Genomic DNA, 23504 nt, shown 5'->3' with positions numbered 1-23504 from the left:
AAGGTGGGGTTAGCCCACTTTGCAAAAAATGCTGTGTAAAAAGAACGTGGGCTAAGCTTAACCCCATACTATAGGTGGGGCTAAATGGCAATTTAGCCCCACCTATAGTACGGGGTTAAGGAAATTTTAGCCTGTGTAAAAAGGGAATTGTAATACTCAACTTACATGATTACTTGGCAAGCAACTATAAATCATACACATGATGAAGTAAAACAACAGCCTATAATCCTACACTTTGTAACTTTTTTAATATTTCTTTCTTTCCTTTTGTCCACCACGAAAAGAAAAACAGAAACATAAAAATACCTTACAAACAATGAGAACAGACCTATGACGAACACATATACGTAGACCACAAAATGCACAAGAAACAATACAGACCTTTTCTGCAGTGCGAGTAGCAAAATATAAACTTTCTCAAAATAATATATAACACGGTTGCAAAATCTGCCAAGGTCTGGCTTCATACCAATATTTGGTATTCTCTCCACCACACTGCCTCCAAAAATAATTTTAAGAAATTCAAATTCAACAAATTAAAAATAAACATCATCATCATTCATCTGTAGGTGACACATTTGCTCCGGCGACAATTGCTCCAGGCTTTCTTTCGTCCAAGACGTAGGGTTAGGATTGAAATAACATTATTTAATAATATTATGGAAGCGCCGTCGTGTAGCGGTTCTGACTCTCGCCTTGTAATCAAAGGGTCGTGTGTTCGAATCCACTATGGCCTAGTGCCTTTTGGCAAGACGTCAATCCACACTGCCACTCTCACCCAGGTGCTAATTGGGTACTGGTAGGAAACAACCATCATTGAGGTTGGTTTAGCAAGTGTGCGCCTAACAGGCTGCTTAGAAAGCTATGAATCCAGTGACTGGGTAATAATAATTGTGAAGAGCTGTGAACAGTCCTAGATTGATAAAGCGCTATATAAATGCCAATTATTATTATATGTTAGGTTTAGTGTGGAGCGTTGTGGCCCAGTGGATAAGTCTTCTGACTTTGAAACAGAGGGTCGTGGGTTCGAATCCCAGCCATGGCGTAATTTCCTTCAGCAAGAAATTTATCAACATTGTGCTGCACTCGACCCAGGTGAGGTGAATGGGTACCAGGCAGGATTAATTCCTTGAATGCATGAGCGCTGAAAGGCAGCTCGAGCTAAAGCCAGGGTAAAAATGATAACAACGCGCCTCGGAATAGAATATTTCTCAATAGATGGCGCTATATAAATGCATATTATTATTATTATTTAGCATGGACCTAGTAGGTCCATGTGTTTAGGGAAGGGTATAGTTTAAATCCAAGGTGACAGCTGGTCATTCCACTTGTGTGAAATTTACAGCAAAGGCCTTGTTTATGCTTCCACTCTTCAGGCCAGAATCAGCGTTTCCAAACGTGATTAGTCCAAAACATAGTTGCGTCCATTCTTACTTTCATTTAAACGCTGTTTCAGAATACCAATCGTAAACTCACAAAAAGGTGCTTTCGTAAACGTTGTTTGACCAGAATCAGGCTTTCTGGGGAAGTATAAACAAAACCGTGTTTAAATTAATTCCTTTGCATGCTTCTGGTGACATGAAAATCTGCGGGCAATTACAGTCGCATTGCTCCATGTTATCTCTACTTAACAACAACACTCCGAAAAAAACTTTCGAAAAAAGGCGCGCCCAATTTGACCCCGCTTCCCTGCTCAATGAAAATAACAATGCGAAGTCAGCTGGAGATCGTGATTTCGCCTCTGAAAAGTTAAGCATAAACAGCACTCCCAGACCCACATTTACGATCGGCATTTTGAATCGACGTTTGAAAACGCTGATTCTGTCCTCGCAATCGAAGCATAAACGCACCCTAATTGTCACAGGAGCAAATGTCATGGAACCTTCAGATCTGTAACATAAAAAAAAGGGTTAGGCATCTCTCTTGATGCATTTTCTCCCCTTACAACAGTTGAAACAGATCTATGAAAAACATACATCGTCAAATGTTCTATTCCAACTTTCGTGGATAAAGTAATCAAATTGACGCAACACCGATGTTGCTCTCACATATTTCAATCGATTAAGAGGCAATTCAACATATTACTTCAGGAGAAATATAACCTGCTTTCCTAAGAAAATAATGATCAATTTGCTTATTCTAACATAATCTTTCTCATCCCCCTACCCTTTCACTGACAAAAAGAAGTCTGAACTTGTAGCCTAAGGGTCCTGACTGGGACATTTATATCGAAGTTCCACATTTTATCTACAATGTAGTCTTGTCTCAAGATCCATCAATTTAAGTTTCAATCAGGGTCTGTGCCAGCAGACTACCAACAAGAAGAAAGAAGATGAGAGGGTGTTAAACACAATTCCTTAATTGCTCTTTTTCATATGTAAGATTAGTTTCTTTCTATAGAATATAGATATGCGTGATTACTTTGATCTGATCAAACACAGCTATGGAAAGCCAGCAATGTCAACATCTAAAATGCACGTTTGATCAAAATGCTTTCTAGATATGCTGCCAATGTTCATTGTTGTCTAGATAATTCAGTGTGCTTCAGAGGGCAATGCCCGGATCGCCCCTAGAATCCCCCCCCCAAAAAAAAAATGCATGCTTTTAGGGCGACCATTCTTTCTAGATTCACTCAAATATCTGTCCCAAACACAAAGATTATATAGAAAATCATAATTTCAACTACGGCAGAATAATGATTTACTTTTGCTGCATAAAATGCTTATCGGTTACCCCTACAAAGTAGCCAATAAAATGAAAGAAATAGCCCAAACTTCCGGAATAGCCCCCAAAGTGGAGAAAAAAAATTTGAAATAAAAATCATTTCCCACGGCTTCCTCTTTTTTTATGAATGACAATGCGCAAATTTCCTGTAGGAAAAATGACGATGGATTTCCATTTAGTTGAGGTTGATTGGATCAATCGTAACACTTTGTAAGACAGGACCCTGGCCACACATATCTTTGCTTGAGTAAATCATGATGCAAAGCACAATTTGAGAAAAACAGGGATTCAGCATAAAATAAAAATGGTTGATAATTTGGGGGAATTGCCCACATTACACATGTTGCCAAAATCATAATCTGTTGGGGCTTTTTCCATATCTATACAGACACAGCTACAATTCAATGGCAAACACTATGTCAGTTGCAAAAATGTAGTAAAACTTGTGATAAATAAAAACAAAATGGTGGTATTGCCAATTTCTGCTGCAATTAAATGAAAAAAATCAGGTCAATAGACCTATCATTTCAACAAAGGGTACAAATAATTCTATATGTCTTCTCTTTACATCATACTAAAGATATTACTTTTCCCATCATTTTTATGCCACATGATTCGTACATCAAAATCAAAATTTCAAAGAATTATTCAGAATTAAATTGAAATATACCATAAAAATAAATTTTGAAATATTGTTCTTCAAATATATCAGAGAAACTGACTGCTCAATTTTGTAGATTACATAATACGTGATGTGCACATTTCTGCAATGAACATGTATATGTAGAGTCAAAGGCTGTGATCTCAAGGGGGAGGGGGGGGGGGGAGATTTGGCACATTGTTTGCAAGAAGACAGTGTTAACAATGTCTAAAAATAAGAAATGGCATGACAACGATGTCACTTACACATTTGCAAGAATGAACAAAAATATTGCAATCGATTATATCACAAAACGCACTGTCAAAAATTAAAGTGCTAAATTTGTTGTGGCCCAGTGGATAACTCTTCTGACTTTGAAACAGAGGGTCGAGGGTTTGAATCCCAGCCATGGCGTGATTTCCTTCAGCAAGAAAGTTATCCACATTGTGCTGCCCTCAACCCAGGTGAGGTAAATCGGTACCTGGCAGGATTAACTCCTGCCAGATGAGCGCTGAAAGGCAGCTCGAGCCAAGCCAGGGAATAAAATATTTCTCGATAGATGGCGCTATATAACTGCATACTATCATTATTATTACTTGTGTTTCCTCTTTGGCCATTAGATAGCTCAACATCATACAACTGGTAGGCGTTTCATAAAGCTGTTCGCAAGTTAAGAGCGACTGGTGATCCTTTCTTACTCGCTAATGAACAACTTGGTGTATACCATTTACCACAAGGATCATCAGTCGTTCTTTAAGTCACTCTTAAATTAGGTACAGCTTTATGAAATGCCCACCTGTATCAGTAACCTTGGTACAAATCCATTTCCATCAATGCTCTGATTTCAGTTCAGTTTCCATGTATTTAAAGTGCATTGAATTACATTTTAATATTCGAATGACAATGCAGCTTAAAAGAACACGACGTAAAATAAGGAACCACTGTTCACTTTGCATAGCAGCGCTTTGTTAAGTCACACGTACTGGTTCCGTATTTCCACATCCATTAACTTTTAAACACAAGCGAGTGCGTACAAATCTATGTGTGGTGTCCAAACCAACAGTTTGGTTCGCTTTCAGTACCCCAAAACTGATGTTAAGAAAACAAATAAGTAGTGCTGCTTACGTAGGCTAAGTTTGGCACAGTACATTGAGTTTCGGAATGAAGGAAGCGTGTTGTGTAAATAAAAACCCTCCAAACTGTCTTTAATGTACGTTGCGAGATAATTTTGCGTGGACATTACTACAAATAATTTGCATGTTCTTTATGATATGAGTAGACTATTTTGAATACTAGAATGTATTCACACACAATTATTTCTGTACAGGATACCTGTACGTAAGTGATATCCTTCCAAGGTTTCTGAGCAGTTCTGTCGGACTCTACAGAGCGGCACGACTGCTTCGTCCATGTGACAGCTTCGGCGATCACCTCTGAACCAGCAATGCTCTTCATTGGCAAAATTATTGCTAGCATCTCTTGCTTGTTGATCACAAAATGCTCCTGACCGCTTCTTCAACATCGCTATCCATCGTATTGAGTTCGGTCTCAAGCCCAGCGACAGCGCTGTTCTCTTCCAGGAAACTCGTATTGGCATAGTCTTCGAGATTAAACACTGCAGAGTCATCGGCGCTGTCGAACACATCGTCCTGATCAAAACTAATATCGGCAAGGCTGGCATGGCGCATGTTATCACTGGGACCCGGGTTCTGTAGAAAAAGAATACTGTTGACTGCACTGTCCATCTGCTCCTGAAGCACGTCTTTGCTCTCACTATCCTCGTCCATTATTGCATCAAACTGATTTCCGGAGGGGTTCCGGTCATGAGACTGCGAGCCGACCGTGTCGCGGGTACTTGCGTCGCTTTCTTGGAATGCAAAAGAATCTTTATTTTTCTCACTAACCTTCCACACACTGCCCCTAGTCCTGTAATCGATTGATGGCGAGTAGTCGCTACTGTCTAAGGAATCAGAACTAAGAAGCGCCTCGAGTTGGCTTTTCCGCCGCTTCGGCTTGGTCGGGGAGGATAGTACTGAGTCATCGCTCTCACTTGTAATGGACCGATCGCGGGACTTGACCTTGGACTCCACCAATAAACTTTTGGTCAACCGTAACCGAATGCCACCCCCGGACGACGCTCCTTTCGAACCATCCTCCTCGTCGCTGCTCCCGTACTTGGACACGATCGAAGACTGATACTGTCCTTCGGAGCTCGAGGATGTGTCTCCGTCACCGCTCACCTGTCTTTGACGCTGCAGGGTGGCTCCCTGCCCACCGGACCTACGGGAGGGGTTCATCTCGGGACTTTTTCGTATTCTGTCGTGGTTGGTCTTGTGGCGGGGTTCAGCTTTGGTAGGGGGGACCTTGGCAGGTTGGGCGAACGAATGCTCAGAGGGTGCCTCTACATGGGCAGCCTGCAAAATTAAAGTTAGAAGTCTATTTGATTATAATATTACTCAAGGCCATTAAATAGTGCAACTCCTGTATATACATAACCACCTGGAAAGAACATAGAGTCACATAGTGAGTTCACATACTGGACTATGTGAAAGTGTGATTCACACTGTAGAAATGTAACAAAATTGTTGAAAAAAAAACATATCGAAAGATGGAAATTTATCATTGTGATGCCACATTCAAATCGTATAACTTACGATTGATCAAATAAATCACAACTATGGAAAGCCAGCAACGCCAACATCTATAATACATGCTTATTCAAAATAATTCCTAGATAAGCTTTATGTTCATACATCCATAGTTTTCTTGAAAATTCGCGGTGCTTCTCTTTCTTTGCAAAGGACATTGTGCAAATTTCTTGACATTGATGACGTCAATGGATTTACATTCACTGGAGATTGATTGGATCAATCGTAACTCTAAAAATCAAGCGCAACTTGATTTTAAACCAATCACGCATTTGGGACTTGCGATTGATTTTTTGACTTGCGTTTAAACGCAACTCTTTCTGCAACAGAACCCAGGGCCCTCTGACATAAAACTTCGCAACTAATCATGGCAGATTTTTAAGACTGATTACACATAATAAGCAAATGTGCATTCAATCATAGAACTCTGGCCCACAATCAATCGCTAATGTTCGAATCCCAGCCATGGCGTAATTCCCTTCAGCAAGAAACTGATCCACGATGTGCTGCACTCGACCCAGGTGAGGTAAATGGGTACCGGTAGGAAGTAATTCCTTAAGAAGCTGTGTGCGCTATGAACGCCTAGCTTAGCCAGGTAATATAGGAGCGCCTTGAGCACCTAACAAGGTGCAAATGTGCGCAATATAAATATCCTATATTATTATTATTAATGCTGAGGTCACACTTTTCCCTACGGATGCCGTACAGCAAGTCGAAAACAGTCGTTTTATCAATTATCATTCACACCACCCATATGTAGCTGGTACAAAGAATTGCTAAAACTGCTGTTTTCGACTCGCCATACGGCAGCCATAGGGGAACTGTGACTGCAGCACATGTTATGGGGCCCAGAATATGCAAAATATGTATCGATATATAACTATTGCATTGGATCAGTAACAGATGGTTAAGTGTCCATCTCACAACCGGGAGCTTAGGAGTTCAAGCCCTGGCCGTGTCAGCCCAAAAAGACTTCAAAAGATGGAAGATGCTGCTACCCTGTTTAGCGTTCAATGATGTATAAGGGATAGAGCAGTGTCAATCTGGCGCTGCACAATGGCTACCAATCGGGCAAAATAAATTTTCTGAGTAATCCTATTTCAGATTTCGAACATCACAATAAAGATTTCATTTTGTTTAATTTTCTCATTTCATATCAACTCATAACTCAAAATTTGACTTTTGGTCCCAGGAGATTTATCTGTATTCATTTTATTTCATATTTTGTCTTTCTAGAAGTGGAAATAAGCTTGAAACTTGATGAGTTGCTTACCTGAGCACCGGCTGTTTCTTGGTCCTGACTGGATTCTATCTTTGGCATCAATGATTCTACTAGTCCTGATCGGAAAGGCAGAGAAGAACGCAACAATTAACGATATATGTCAGCTGTGGTAATGATTTAGAAATGAATTTGTACAGAATCCAAGAAAATGACCAAGCATCAGTACGTACGAGTAAGAATATATACCAAAAGAAAATATGCTGTTGTTTAGATATTGGCGAAATGAGTATGGTATTCCATCACAATATTGGGTCTTTTTCCAAGCAATAAAAATGCTGTCCCACATGTGCTTATCTGTGTTAGTGATCTTCAATATGATAGTTTTTTCCACTTAGATTAATGATTTCACAAAGCAGAGTTTACGTAGCTATACCGGATCTAGATCTAGGATATGGTGGCAATTAACCTTGGTTTACAAACTTTCTCATATCGTTTAATGCAACTACTTTCATTTATCAGGCAAGAATGAACTGACCAGCACTGTGCGTGGCCTCTCAATAACAGTATCAAAGATAGAGGGTCTTGAAATTTACCTTGAGTTGACTATTAATAATACAGTGAATAACTTGGCAAACAATTATACTCCTACATAGAAAAAAATGCAATAGTTTGAAAAGAAAGGTACAGTTTTGCTACTTGGTAAAATAATTATTGCAGTATGAATGTACTTAGTTCAGTTTAGTTCATTTATTCATAAAAAAAAATAGTAAAGATATACATCAAAAATTCAATTCAAATATATAATTTAAAATGTAAACATGCAAAAACAACTGAAAATAAAGACAATGATATTCGGGTATAATTAGGCCTGTGTAAAGTAATAATATAAGAAATGAAAAGGAGGACTTAAAATTCAGATATTCAGTTTGAAGAATAGCACAGCTTATTTACCTCTGTTAGCCTCGACTCTACTGCGTTCTTCTTGGAGCGCAGCCGTCTCGTCTTGGTGAAATAAACGTCCCAGCATGACAACCTCTGACGACGGCACTTCAATCTTTGATGAAATGAACGGACAAGAAATGTGATACACTTGGGCTTTCACACCGAAATAAAAATTGTTAATACTTGAACAAGAACACAACTCTCTTTTAAACTGATAATCTATTGAGCAGTAAACTGCCAGTGCACATGTTACAGAATCTATCATTCTTTTTAAAAGGTAGGGTGTAGTGTGTTTATAAGTACTACAGATTTTTCTTTAGAAAAATGTTTCCACGCTAATAATGAATGGGCGGTATGGGTAAACTGGTGGGGGTAAACAAAAATTAAATCGTAAAAAAATTAATCTACTAACATAATGTTAATCTAAAACAAAAATTAGATGGCTATTTCAAGGATGTAAAAAAATAAAATGTGAAATTTCAGCAACTTTTAGGGGGTACGTTTTGTTCTTCTTTCCATATGGAAAAATGGTTGTCAATGTCATAACAGAAATGTTCTATGTTTTTAACTCACCATACTTTCTTGATAGAGGAGGTATTGGAATTTATCCAACATCTTCTTCTTCTTTGTCATCAGCTGGTTACTGATCTCATAAAAAGAACTCTCAGCTAATGAAAACGGAAAAGACAAGTCGTCAAAAATAAATCAAGAAAAATCTTGTGAAATCATGGAAATGTTTCATCGGCATTTGTTGTCAAATTGTCAGATCTGAAACCTTTCTTTGATTTCAAATGAAGAGAAACACTGTTACTATGGTAACTGTCAGTTAAAACAGGACTTGTCGGATGAAACATCTGGGGGGCGTTTCATGAAAGGACTTGTCGGACGTTTTGTCGAAACGTCCGACAAGTCCCATTTTATCCAACAGTTACCATAGTAACAGTACTTCTCAGTCAATCAACATCAAAGAAAGATGTCAGAACTGACAACTTGTCGGATGAAAAGTTGATTATGATTGGCTGAGAGGCACTGTTACCATAGTAACTGTCGGATAAAACAGGACTTGTCGGATAAAATGTCTGACAAGTCCTTTCATGAAACGCTCCCCTGGCAAGAATTTTCATGAAACACTTCGTAGTTGCTACGCTCGTTTGCTTCCATTTATCGATATAACTGATCAGGGGGCCCGTTTTTATGAAGATTTACAACAATTGTAACTTTGTCTTCATGGCAACTACCATGGTAACAGGGCTTAGTAGCCAATCAAAATCATGGTTACCATGGTAATTGCTATAATGGCAAAGTTACAACACTTTATGAAACGGGTGCCGGGAATGCAATTATCGCTTTAAATAAGTGATGGATGGGCTGGGTCATTTCCAATCATTTTTCTTATAACCTATAATTTATGGTTAGAAGCCGTGCTACTTTAATTATGATCATTGGCATCAGTTACATCACAACCCAACCATCACCCAACTATCACAGCCTTTACATCCATTATTACCACTACCACCAATAGCCCCACCATCGACACAGCAAACACCAAACACCAGCTTTCCCATCACACCCTTCACCACCAACACCGTCATTACCACTTCCATCTATGCCATTACAACTACGATAAACACCGACCACCATCACTATCATTACCGACATCATCACATTCACCATCATTCTGTCTATGGTGACTGCGATGACTTGTAATGAAATGCTGGTCATGCTGCAAGAATTCTGCGGGAAAGACCGTGCCTTGTGAAATCATTGCATCTGATTGGCCGAGATCCAAATTAGTCAGTGAAACTCACTGACAAGACACTTCATGAAACACTCTCCACATCTGGTGGGTGCTTCATAAAGCTGTTCGTAAGTAAGAGCGACTGGTGATCCTTTCTTACGCGCAAAACCCTTGCCACTGAACGTTTTTGTGTCATTTACCACAAGAAAGGATCACCAGTCGTTCTTAAAGTCACTCTTAACATACAAACAGCTTTACGAAACGGGCCCCTGGACAGAATATAAAAAAAAGTCCTGAGATGAACTCCTCCCGTAGGGTCTGGGGCTCTTTTTCAAGGCATTAATCTACACTTTGCCACTCTTGACCCCGGTGCTAAATGGATACCCGGTAGGATGTGAAAGTCATTGTAGCTTGTCCAGTACTGTGTGCGCCTCACCGGCGACTGACTGGATACTCCCCAGGGAGTGGAGGATGTATACACATTGTGTGCGGAAATGACTGATTGAATCCGATGACCGGGGTAATAATATATCTGTAAAGCGCTTAGATGCGTCGTTCCGATTATTGTTATTGTCAGAGCAAAGGATTATCTTTTGTATATTTTTTTGGAGGGAAGCTAAAAAAAAGATGCCACCCCCCATGAACAAAGGATAACTGCTTATACTCACTTTCTTTGAAACTTTTCTTGCTGGGGATCTTTTCATGCGCTATGTGGTAGGGCAACAGCCTCTGAATAGCCTCGCTGTACGAGGCAAAGGGCGTCTTGAACTGAATATTCTCCACACAGTACTTGTCTAAGTCACGCCTCTCTCGGATGCTGGAGAATAGAATGGGATGGTAACATTCAAAATCAAATTAAAATCCCATTTTTGTTGGATTTACAGAAACTTGATTCCAAATAAAAGAGAAAAATCCAACAAGCGAAACACTGAAAATGTCATTAAAATTGGTTGTAAAACAAGAAAGTTATAACATCTCAAAGTTTCAAACAGGACCAAGCCAAAGTCTGATGCTTACAATTCGGCTGCAGCCGGTGGTGGAGTCGGGGCCTTCGGGGGCGGTGGAGGGGAGATGATCTCCACTTCCTTACCCCCTTTATCCTCCATTCGATCTCCTTTGGGCGATGCCTTGGCCCCTTTCTTCTTGGCCTTGCTACGGCTGGGCTTGGGAGCTCTCACCGGAGACAACTGAGCCTAGGATCAAATAAGAAATAATGATCATAAAATATTAATAATACGTCAGATGTAGATAGCACTTTCTACATTAGATGCTCAACGAGTCAAGTTCAAAATTTCAGCAATGAACGAGTTAATGGATCTCTGTCAAAAAGCACAATTATACAGGTATGTCTTCAAATCATCCCTGAAGACAGTCGCTGATGTCTGGGTTTTCAAGCTCTGTGGAAGCGAACTCCATTGAGTCGGTCTCGAATAAGTGAAGGCCCATTCCCCCCACAATGAATTAGAATAAGTAATGAAACTTAAATTATACAACACCCTAAATGAAGGCTTCATATTGTCTGTAATTACTCCCATACTTCTAAATCACTTTCCCATTATTGATCTGAATTCAATGAAATCTTTCAGGAATAGATAAAAAGAACGAAGCCACATCAATGAATATCCTGGCATAATTCACAGAAATGGCTCTTTAAAAACAGACATACACAAAAGTTATGCAGTTTACGACTATTATTCATTTGGCCATAAAACAACAAAAATTGTAGTATACAAAGATACAAAAGAAATAGTGAGTGAGTGAGGAAAGATGGAAAGCCGAAATGAAAGAAAAGAGAAGAGTAAGAAAATGGTTTTCCATGGGCCAGGGCTTGCAAAAGTAAAAGTCAGAGGCATGAGAGCCCTCAAAGAAAAACCATTGAGGGATTATTGCACATTCCGGTCATCTGATAGTAAATTTATTGTTGAGCATGAGTTTATGAAATGAAACCCAGGCTGTGCCCTTCAAACTACCTATTTCTTTTTAACAAGTGGAATGCCTCTGGCCGTCTCACCTGCATCGCGCAGTTCAATATAGCAGCAGTGCTGACTTTGAAAACTACTCTAACTCGCACAAGATGTTCAGTGATACATGGTTACTCTTATGTCCACTTTTTATGAACTAGACCAATAAACTTACAGAGATATGATGGTAATTCAACAGATACCCCTGATTCGGCAAAAGTTCATTGACCCTAAATGACCTTTGACCTTGGTCATGTGACGTGAAACTCATGCAGGATGTTCAGTAATACTTGATTAACCTTATGGCCAAGTTTCATGAACTAGGTCCATATACTTTCTAAGTTATGATGTCATTTCAAAAACTAAACCTCCGGTTAAGATTTGATGTTGACGCCGCCGCCGCCGTCGGAAAAGCGGCGCCTATAGTCTCACTCTGCTATGCAGGTGAGACAAAAATGACATGAAATCCTACTTAGTAGCATACCTTGGGTGTTGGAGTACTGGAGGAAGGTTGCTGCACAGGTTGTACTGCTGAACTTGACGTATCTTGAACCTTTACAAAGAACAGAGAAAAGGAGATTGAAATTGATAAAAGGCCATTTACCGACTGTTTCCTGGGTCCTGTTGCATCAAATATTTAAATAATGATAATAATAATATAGGATTTGTATAGTGCACGTATCCACCTTGCTAGTTGCTCTAGGCGCTCCTATATTACCCCAGCTAACCTGCAACCCATAGCGACTGCGATCTGGGGCTCGTTGCAGAAAGAGTTGCAATCAATCACAACTCTAAAAATCATGTGCAAAACCAATCAACAGCGCAGCATTTGGCACTTGCGATTGATTTTTTTTAACTTGCATTTAAACGTAACTCTTTCTGCAGCGGACCCCTGTATTAAAGACGTTTGACACGTCCATCATCCTGTGATTTCAATAATTTCAGCCAATCAGATTTGTCCTAGACGATGGCGTCACAACCAATATGCTGTGCTGTGTAAGCAACATAAGCACATTGGTGTCGTTAAAATGCAGCCCATTGCAAAGCTGTATACTGGCCTGTGATGTGACTGCACCGGGATATGATTGGCAGCGATTGGATCTTATTGCAATCATATTGGGTGATTTCAAATTCAGTGTTGACCTTTTGATGTTGGTGTTATGGCAATTTTTACACGATTATAGCACCTAACATAAAATGAAGATGGTCCCGAAAAGTCCTTCACTAGTTGTCGACATGTCAATGTGATCTGGGCTCCATAAAAAACACAAAGATGAGTGATCAATCGTTAAATGAACTGACCAATCAGGATCAACATTACACGCGCATTTGGCGCAAAATTCTGACCAGGAACCAATCAGAAGTTCTCTCATGTTCGCTATTCATCGCTAATCTTTATGTTAAGGGGCCCTGGATCAGTTTTACAATCTCTGAACAACACCGCACTTGAAATCACCCATTGGATAGTGTGCGCTGGGATGGAAAGTCAAGTAAGGAATTGGTCCAACCTTTTTCTGTCCCTGCTGTAGCTTGACCTGATGCTGTCGGTAGAACTCTTGTTGCTGCTGTGGGGTCATATTCTTCAGCTGCTCCTGGAGGCGCCTCAAGACATCTTGTTGCTGAGGAGTCAGGTTCTAAAGAAAAAGGATACAAGGATAATAATAATAATAACTTTTGTAGGGCGATTTATACTGGTGTTTCAAAGCGCACAGGTTGGCAGATTGTAATGGTGTACAGTCAATACATTAAAAAAGAAAAAAGAAAAAGAAAACAAGTTTTGAGAAAAGGTGAGTTTTAAGTGATGATTTGAAAATTTCCAAGGAGGGAGCATTTTGGATATGAGTTGGAGTTTATTCCAGAGGGTGGGAGCAATTTCAGAAAATGCACAATCACCATATCAGGTCTTAGTGTGAAGGCCATGAATTAAATTATTGGAATATGATGAACGTAAGGATCTGACAGAAGAGGAAGAACAAAGGGAAATAAGGTCTTGGAGATATTTGGGTGACATATTATGGGTAATTTTGTATACAATGAGTAGAATGATAGTTTCCACATTTTCATATTTTTTTCATTGCTTCATTTGCATGCAGGGGGGTAAATATTTCATTAAATTAGTCAGTATTAGTTAATTCAGTGCCAACACTTCCGGTGAAATCATTGCTTTTGATTAGCTCAGAAGCTCTGGCATCTGAATGTTACCATGGTAACAGTTGCAGAAGGGCAACATTCATGAAACAGTCCCCAGGTTGGATCAGGGGCCTGCTGAAGAAATTGATGCGATCAAACGCAACTCAAAAATTCAAGCGCAACTTTGACTTTTGACCAGGGTTGAAACATGCGCTTCTGGGACTTTGGCTTGATTTCTTAAACTTGCATTTAAACGCATCCCTTTCTGCAATAAGCACTAGAATATACATTCCTGCCGACCAATAACCATTTAGACTTTTCTGCAGCTGATTACACCCAGTTAATTACCAATATGAAAAAACTTTGCCCTTTATTGTTTATATGGCTACACACCACTACACACCACGACAACCACCCTACTCCTCCTCATCACTACCACCACATCACATCATCACCACTACTACAATCACCATCACCATGACCTCTATCATCATCATCACCAAAATCATCATCATTATCATCTCCATCATCATAATCATCATCTTCAATTATCTTCATCATAACCATCATCATCATTACCTTGCCTACTAACTGCACAATATTTGTGGTGAAGATCTGTTGGAGGGTGGTGGGAACGCTAGTAGAGGACGGGACCTGTACCCCTGACACCGGCGTTGGTATGGACGTGATGGGAGCAACAGGTTGAGTGGACCCCTGGCTTGCTGGGGCCCCTGCCGTGGAGGGTTGGGTCGAGGCCTGGGCGGCGGCAGCAGCAGCGGCTGCTGCCGCTGCAGCGGATGCAGCGAAGGAAGATGAAGTCTGCTGATCTGTGTTACCAATCTGAAAACAAAAGACAAACATTGATTAATCAAAACAAAAACAGTGAAGTGTAGTTGAAAATCACTTGGGTTTTCAACAATGCAGTCCACAAATATGTATCAACTATCAAATTACGAAAGTTGTGCCCATTTCACCACTTGTTTGATTTCAAAGGAAATCTTTCCTGATAAAAGGGGCACTTCAACTACCATCCGGAAACCTGATCTATCCCGATCATAGGAGGGTCAAGGGATAGGAATCGGTTGATATCTGGAACAGCTAAGCAACGGCATTATGACAGGGTAAAAGCGGGCATTTACTCAGATCGGCATGAGTGGTGAGCAAGTTTGAACATGCTCCAATTTAAAGAACTAAATATCTTGCCTATTCAGAAAATGACTATTTTTAATTCACTAATATTTATGTATCTAATTAAAAACAAAATGTTTCCTCTAAAATTTTGCAATATATTCATTCATAATCATAATGTCCATTCCTATTCAACTCGCCAGAAAAATCAATTTCATCTTCCTAAATTACGTTTAACCTCGTCATCTCTTTCCTACAATGGTATCAAATATTGGAGTAATTTACATAAATCAATCCAGGAAAGTACTACTTTATCTAGATTTAAAAAACTCTGTAAAAAACAATTACTTGATGAAATATAGGATCCTTGTTTGTATGTGTGTCCCTGTGTGGGTGTGTGTATGGGTGTTTGTAGGTTGTGTAAGTATGTAAGTATTTCTTGATCGATTACTTGTTAATCTATTCTGTTGACATTATTTTTATAATGTATTTTATATATTTTATGTAAAGGGCTAATATTTACAAGCTTCGGCTTCACTTTGGTCCTAACCATCTCATGATATATGTTTTGTAATTGATTTTATATTGGTTTTAATAAATGAACTTGAACAAGTTTCCTGCCGTTCTTCCCGACCAGTCATGGGAATGGTGGGATGAGTACAACCACGTCTTTACTATCAGTGGAACCTGGATGCTCCGCTTGAAAATGTTTGTTCCTGCAGAGCATTTTTAGTTGACTCAAGGTAAAGGTTTCATTTTCCCTCAATCCTGCTCAATCTGTAGGTTTGCAAAATCATAGCAAGATCAATAGTAGAATGGCCCCTTTACTTTGCCTTGTCTATGAAGAAACTAAAGGAATCATAGGAACCAGACATTAAGACCCAAATTCACAAAGGTGGTTTTGAGAACCCACGGTTGAGTCCATGGTTTATGCAGATTTCCTGTACAAATTACGCTTATTTTACTGCGCATATTAAAAATGTCCAAAGCTGATGGTAACAGGCGTCATTTTGGCGCACTGTGACATAAGCGCGTATCAGCATTGGAATTTTTTATACATACGCCCGATACGCGCAAAATCAAGGGTTATTTATACAGGAAATCTGCATAAACCATGGATTCAACCATGGGTTTTCAAAGCCACCTTTGGGAATTCGGGCCTTAGTGAGATTGCAACAAAAAGAGACAAACTTTTTGTTAGGTATTATTTTTTTTTAACTTACCTTATATTGTCCTGTTGACGGAGGTTGATTTGGCATGGGAGTACCTGCTGCTGGTTTAGGAATGTTTGTTGTTGCTGTTACAGAACCGTAAGTCTGGGGTGTTGTCCCTGATCCGCCCAAGTTTGAGCTGGCCACGGCAAATGTACAACTGGCAGTATTCTGAGAGTAGCAGAAAAGGATCGTACGATACAATAGTCTTAAATATCAAACAAGAGATATAGTAATTTCCCCTTAACTTTGATAGACTGAATTATTTTTTTTGCTTTAAGGATGAGATACTCTATTGGAGGTGCTGCCAAAATCTGTACCTCAAAACTAAAGCCGGTAAGGATGGCTCAGCTGTGGAATTCACTCCCCTCCAACACATTCCCTTTAGCGCCCAACATGGACAGATTTAAGAATAGTGTTCATTCATATTTAAAAAGCTTGATGTAAACCTTTTACTTTTAATTCAATTATGGTTTTTACGTGGCAGTCATGGGCCACTTTTTATCATTTTATGATGGCAACATCAGGCCCAAAGAACAATCTAAAAAAAAGGAAAAAAAGGTGACATCCAATGTAACGCTAAATGAAAGCACTGCCAAGATCATTGTACTTTTATTAGATACAAGTTGGGTTTTTTTTTGCACCAAACATGAAATTAAACAAAATATCTACCTGGATACTACTTGCAGGTGTGGCGACTTCTCCTTTAGCATCATTGGATAAGCCAGTGGAAGGGACCTTTGGAACGTTGGCACCACCTACTGGTTTGGCAGAGGGTGTTGGGGTACCTGTCCCTTCCAGCTTAGCTCTGGCCTGGTCATTGATCTTCTGCTGTAAGTCCAGGAGCTGTTGAAGCATCGCCTCTTGCTTTGGAGTGCGGTTGACGATGCCTTCTAGCTGCCGAATGAACCCTTGGACACTGTGGAGGCTCTGCTGGGTCTGCACGCTGAAGTGTGATGTTTTGGCTTTCTGAAGAGTCAAGAGATGGATTGGTTGCATTTAGTTTGGATGATGTTACCTTATCTTTCAACCAATATAATCTTATAAAGCTTGTGATAAAACAACTTTCCCTTCAAATAGAATTCAGGGCCTTACTAGGTATTAGCTCAGAAGAAATGTTTGTAAACTTAAACTAATCCTCTAAATAAAAATAATTTAATTATTAATTTAGAAATTAATGAAACACCCCCCCCCCCCACCTCCAGTGGCAAGATTCGAAAAAATGTCTTCAAGTGATTTGGAGAAGATTTCAAAACAAAGAAATTAACCTAAAATGATAACATTATAAAATCATAAAATACTCACTGCTTTCGGCTTGAAAACAGTACTGGTTGCTTGTTGACTCTGCTGTAGCTGTTGCAGTCTTCTGCTGGCAACATTAGTATCTTTCTGTAAGCTTCCCCCAGCATTGATAGATGTTGCAGACACCCTTGTTGTGGTGACCTGTGACTGAGCACCCTGTGAGACTAATGATGTTGCTGGACTACTCTGGATATTCTCCTGTGGCACTTGTCCATGTTGATAACCCTGGGAGGTGAGCTGCCCAGCTTCGAAACCAGGTTTCTTATTCATTTGGTTTGAAGGCAGTGTCATTTGGGGTGCACTCTGCAGCATACGACTCAGATGGCTACCCTGCGAGGCATTGCTCTGAGACCTAGACATCTGGCCAGATTGGGATGGCAGTTGATTGGCTTGAGATCCAACAAAGTTCATCTGCACAGGAGCACCTTCTTGAGGTACCCCAGTCGGGTCGATCTGAAGAGCAGCCTGACCCTGAGTTGCTCTCTGCTGCATTGATAGGGGTTGGTGATGAACTGTTCCAGAGCCAGTCTTTCCGCCTGATGTCTTCCGACTGAACTTGTTCTCTACTTTGACAGGTACTGGATCATCATCATCAAACTCAAACACATCTTTCTCCTTGGTAACAGAAGGAATCGTTCCAAGTGGAGCCTGCTTCTGTGAAGGCAGAATAGACACATTTGGTGGAGCTTGCTGGGGAGCAGGTGGGGGTGGAGGCATCATTGATGTATTTGGAGGTAGTTTCTTTTTTGAAGACGAAACCACTGGTTGTTGACCTTGATTTGGTAAGAATGACCCTCCGCTAGGTGTGCTATCCTTCTGCCCTGAATTCACAGCCTGGATAGTTACATTGGGTGTGTAATTAGGGTTCTGATTTTGAAGTCCATCTGGTGCCTTTGGAATACTGTTGGTGCTAAAGGTAGTTGAGCTAGGTCTAATGAGTTGCTGTACATCAGTTTCTCCTGTAGACGAAGCTATTCCACCATGTCTTGTGTTATAAGCAGCACTAGCATTCTGGGTTGCTTGTAAGATTGACGATGCTACCAGTTGTGCTTGATCCGCACTCGCAGAAAGGACCTGCTGCTGTTGAAACTGCTGTTGATTGGTGACACCAGATTGTTGCATTTGTTGGAATGAACTAGCAGGCATTGAAGCTCCCATCTGTTGCTGTTTTGCCATCTGCTGCTGTTTTGCAAGCTGCTGTTTCTGTTTCAGGAGTTGCAATTGCTTCATCAAATCTGGATGTTTCTGCAAGAGCAACTGAAACTGCTGCATGTAATGAGCTTGCTCCTGGGCACCTGATGGACCCTTTGCTTGGGCTGCCTGAGCTTTCTTCAAAAGATCAAAAGCTTGTAAAAGCTGTGGCATCATCTTTGTGGAAGGCTGACTAGGAACTTGCCCAGACTGCGCTGGATGGACAGGAGCACTTGACGGCATCACATGATGTGCATTTGGAGCAAAGGGTGATTGGTTGCTCTGGATCACTTGGCCGCCACTATTCAACACATTCTGTGGACTTTGCAATCCTTGAGAACCCATGACATGCTGGCTATGATGAGTTGGCATTGACAATCCTTGTGGACTTGCTAATGGTTGACCTTGTGGGCTGGGTAGAGGATGGCCAGCACTGGGTGGACGAGATGTTTGTCTGCCCTGAGGGCTGGGCAATGGCTGACCAGCACTAGGCGGGCGGTGTGGCTGCATGGATTGAGGACTCTGTGCAGGTTGTCCTGCGCTTGGTGGGCGATGTGGTGGCATCCCTTGTGGACTCGGCAAAGGCACACTTGGAGGGCGATGACTTTGATTGGATTGGGGGCTTGGAAGTGGTTGACCGATGCTTGGTGGTCTGGAACCCCCCTGTGGACTTGGTAAAGGTTGTCCAGTACTAGGTGGATGAGATATTTGGCTCTGGTTTACAATTGCTTGAACTTGCATTTGATTTGATTGAGCTGGATTGGCACCTGCCTGTGCTGCATTCTTCCTTTGTTGGAGTTGCAAGAGCTGGTTCATCAGTGCTGTGTTATCAGTTCCAGGATTTGAAGTGGCCATCTGTCTCTTCAATTGCTGCAACTGCAGAGCGCTTACCATCGGTCTACTCTGAGTGCCTGGCTGTTGCGCTGCGTTCATACCTTGCCCTTGCCTTTGCATCTGCTGTTGTACTTCTAAAGCACTTATCATGGGCTGTGGTTTAGTAGTGCCTGCAACACTCACACCCTGTCCTTGAAAGTGGCCAGCATTCTTCAACTGAAGTGCACTCATCATGGGTGCATTTGGCCGTATTGGCTGCTGGTTGAAAGATGTGCTTTGGGGAGTCATCATCTGCTGTGCCTTTAACTGCAATGCACTAACCATAGGCTGCTGGTTAAGGGCAAGGCTTTTCATACCTGATTCTTGCATTTGCTTCGCTTTTAGTTCAAGGGCACTCATAAGACCAGGAGTGGAAAGAACTCCTCCGGCACTACTCATCATTCCGCTACTACTAATGGTATTTTCCAAACTTGCTGTAACATTTGTATTGTTCCCTAGCATGTGGGAGCCTGAGGTAAACTCATTTGGATGTCCTCCTTGGTTAATTTGGGAGCCAGCCGTTGAAGAGGCCAGAGTTGTGGTAAGAATACTGCTAGTGGCTAATGTAGATATTGTGGAGGCTGATGTACCACTTGCAACTACATGCTTTCCTTGCAATGTCTTCAAGAACTCTCCTTGAAAATTATTGCTGCTGTCAACAGAAGCAACAGGTCGGGAACCAAACATGTTTTGCTTTTTTAGTTGAGTCTTCTTGGTTGGTAAACTGCTAGTATTGGAAGGTAGTGTACTCACTACTGTGGGTGTCTGAATGGAAACAGCTGCAGAAGAAAGAGAACTTTGTAAGTTCAGCTGGGCGAGTTGAGAGTGCTGGACAAGGGCAGGGACACTGCCATTATTTCCTGGCAAGGTTTGAGTCTGGTTTGGCAAGCCTTTAGCATTGACATTGCTCGGTGTAACAATGGTGTTTGCAGGAGGAGAGTTCTGCTGAATGAAGACTGGCTGAGACTGTGTCCCCAGGTCTGTTGTGCTGCTAAGAGCCTGGCTGAGCTGTAAAGATGAACTCTGCTCTGTTCCAGCATCACAGGGTTGTACTTTCTGGAGTATGGTTTGTAAGCAGCCCGAGGTTTGGTTTGCCAGAGTAACAGCAGCCATCTGAGCTTGACTTGACTGAGGATCAGATTGCGAAGTGTGCTTCGAATCCGACTGTACTGTGGAGATTTTTCCATACAGTTTATGACGGAATGTTTCTACTGGTTTTGCCTTGGATGCAGGCAAAAGGTCCGACTTGATTACTTGCACTTCATTTTTAGCAGTGGATACTGACTGGGCATATGGTTGAACAATATTAGCAGCATTCTGATTGGCAATACTGCTTGTATATGTTACCGGAGAGGTAACCATCTCACTATTAGCCGGAGATTGGTATGATACAACATCCACTTTTGAGGGCGGGTTGTATACAACAATGTCTTTGGTGCGATATGCAGTGGAAGATATAAGAGACTGCGAAGAAATGGGTCCAACTTTTGTTTGTGCTTGAGCTGAACTTACTACCTTTGGCTGAATAAGCTGTGGAGTTGTTTGAACTTTGTTATAGGTTCCAGGTTGTTTACTCTGCACAAAGCTTACTTGATTGGCGCCAGATTGAACTATCGAGGCTTGGCTCTGTGCAATTGGTAGGACATTTGATGAACCTTGTGGATTTTGGATCACTATTGTCTGTCCACCAGTGACATAACCTTGCGGCAGGGCAATTGTTTGGTAGGCCTTTCCAGCAGAAACGCCAGACTGCACAAGCTGCATCACTGGTAAGGCTTGTTTACCTCCTTGTTGCTGATTGACAGGTTGAACAACGGGTGCCATGGCCTGTCCAGGCATCTGAATGGTGGCAAGACCAGAACCGCTGGTTTGGAGTTGCTGAATCTGCTGAGGGGCAAGAACTGCAGGTGGTCTTGTCATAAAGATGAAGCTTCCTTGCGTAGCACCAATTGTTATAACTGGTTGCAGGACTGGTACAGAAGAAGCTCCAGCAGGTTGAACTGCTCCTTGTACAGCACCTTGCACATTGTGTAAAACAACTGTTTGCTGTCCTGTTGCACCAGCCTGTCCATGATTCAACTGGATGGTTTGTCCAGCTGGTGCTCCTCCAATCGTTTGAATATTATTACCAGCTTGCGGTGCCAGCATGATTCTAATGCCTTGTTGGGGTTGTGGTTTCGATGCAGCTGGAGGGCTGATTCCAAGTTTGGGATGGATATTCAGAGGAGCCTTCGTGTTCAGGACATAGGTTTGCTGCATGGGCATAACAGTCTGCTGTGCACTACCCATGACTTTCCCTGGCGTTTGGAGGAACTGAGAGTTGATGACCTGCCCCTGGGCATCAATGACAGGCTGTGTCGCAAGGACTTGCGTCTGGGGCTGTGGTTGCGGTTGAGTTTGTGGCCTTACAACCGCTACTTGTGGAATGCTTTTTGTTGTCATCTTCTGATGGTCTTGGGCACTACTACTTTGGACAGATCCTCCCTGGACCATGAAACTTGAGGGTAAAGCATGACTTTGCGGGATACTATGAGCAGGCTGTACAGCATGTGTGCTTCCAGATCCTTTGTCTGCTGAAACCTCTGTAAGAGCTTCTTGTTGGTTGGGAACATCATCTGAGAGATCACCTACACCTGACAACATCAGACTCTGCTGAATCACATCTTGGACATTCCCTGAACTGACAGAGCTGGGTGGGACGGCATGCTGTAACTTCTCACCTTCCTCCTCAAATGAAAAGATGCTGGAGAAGTCATTTTTGGCAGATGGCGTCTGGTTGGACCCTCCAACACTCCCCTTGACCCCTAGCTTGCCGAAGAGATCATCACCTGCTGAAAAGGCCTGGTTGTTGCTGGCCTGCATCTGACTAGAACCCATCATAAAGTCAGGAAATATCTCTTTGATCTCACCCCCTTCTTGCTCACCAAACCCAAGGTCAATGATCGGCCTGGATGCAGCCTGGTTGTTCTGCGGCTTGTGGCTGGTCGGTGTGAAAGGCCGATCGCCCAGGAGTGAGAGGACAGTGTCATTTTGGATTGGTGGGGGTGAGATGTTTTCAAGGCGCATCAGTACTGAGGATGGGGTTTCCTGCGCCATGGAGGCGCTGGGGTTTGGTCCGATGGCATATTGGTTATTGGTGAGAAGAGATTGCTGCTGGTACCTGGAGAACTCCTGCATATCAGATCAAGAAAAAGATACAAAATCCCATTAGGTTCAGAACATAAGAAAATCTTAATTGGAGCTTCAGGTTTGCAATAAAGTCATGAGTACAGACTGCTATAAAATCCTAAATTGCAGACACAGGCCCTTATAAAATCTTTGATCAACAAATCCTTGATCACACCTGAATAGCAAAAATACAATTGACATTTCCACTATTATGCACCTAAACTTGAGAAAAAGCAAACTTTGAATGATTATTACTTCTAAGCATAAGTCAATGCCAAGAACATCAGTAGGATAAACAAGTGGAATGCCTCTGGCTGTCTCACCTGCATCACACGATTCAATATAGCACCAGTGCCGACTTTGAAAACTACTATACAATTTAATTATTCACAAAAACACAACATTCATATGATACAATACTACGTTCATTGACATTTGACCTTGATCATGTGACCTGAAACTCGCAAAAGATGTTCAGTGACACTTGGTTACTCTTATGTCCACGTTTAATGAATTTAACCAATACACATACAGAGATATCATGGTTAATTCAAAGAATACCCCCCAACATGGCAAATGTTCATTGACCTTATATGACCTAGAGTTGACCTTGTTCATGTGACCTG

At 41.4% G+C, this 23504-nt stretch overlaps 1 protein-coding gene across 1 annotated transcript in view; it reads right to left on the bottom strand.

The window, feature by feature from the left end:
• Positions 1 to 4362: 4362 nt before the first annotated feature.
• The window catches only part of LOC121416943, a 30027-nt gene continuing 10885 nt past the window's right edge, over positions 4363 to 23504 (bottom strand). The window contains exons 5-16 of the mRNA XM_041610474.1: positions 17650 to 22881; positions 17017 to 17313; positions 16357 to 16515; positions 14585 to 14845; positions 13384 to 13509; positions 12360 to 12428; positions 10932 to 11107; positions 10583 to 10731; positions 8750 to 8844; positions 8186 to 8288; positions 7286 to 7350; positions 4363 to 5778 (exon numbers count right to left, since the gene is read on the bottom strand). Of these exons, the coding sequence (XP_041466408.1) occupies positions 4855 to 5778; positions 7286 to 7350; positions 8186 to 8288; positions 8750 to 8844; positions 10583 to 10731; positions 10932 to 11107; positions 12360 to 12428; positions 13384 to 13509; positions 14585 to 14845; positions 16357 to 16515; positions 17017 to 17313; positions 17650 to 22881 (7656 nt within the window). The 3' untranslated portion in view covers positions 4363 to 4854. The remainder of the gene's footprint in view (positions 5779 to 7285; positions 7351 to 8185; positions 8289 to 8749; positions 8845 to 10582; positions 10732 to 10931; positions 11108 to 12359; positions 12429 to 13383; positions 13510 to 14584; positions 14846 to 16356; positions 16516 to 17016; positions 17314 to 17649; positions 22882 to 23504) is intronic.

Source organism: Lytechinus variegatus, chromosome 6 (genome assembly GCF_018143015.1).
Source record: "Lytechinus variegatus isolate NC3 chromosome 6, Lvar_3.0, whole genome shotgun sequence".
NCBI lineage: Eukaryota > Metazoa > Echinodermata > Echinoidea > Temnopleuroida > Toxopneustidae > Lytechinus > Lytechinus variegatus.
This window is presented reverse-complemented; position numbering and strand designations above follow the sequence as displayed.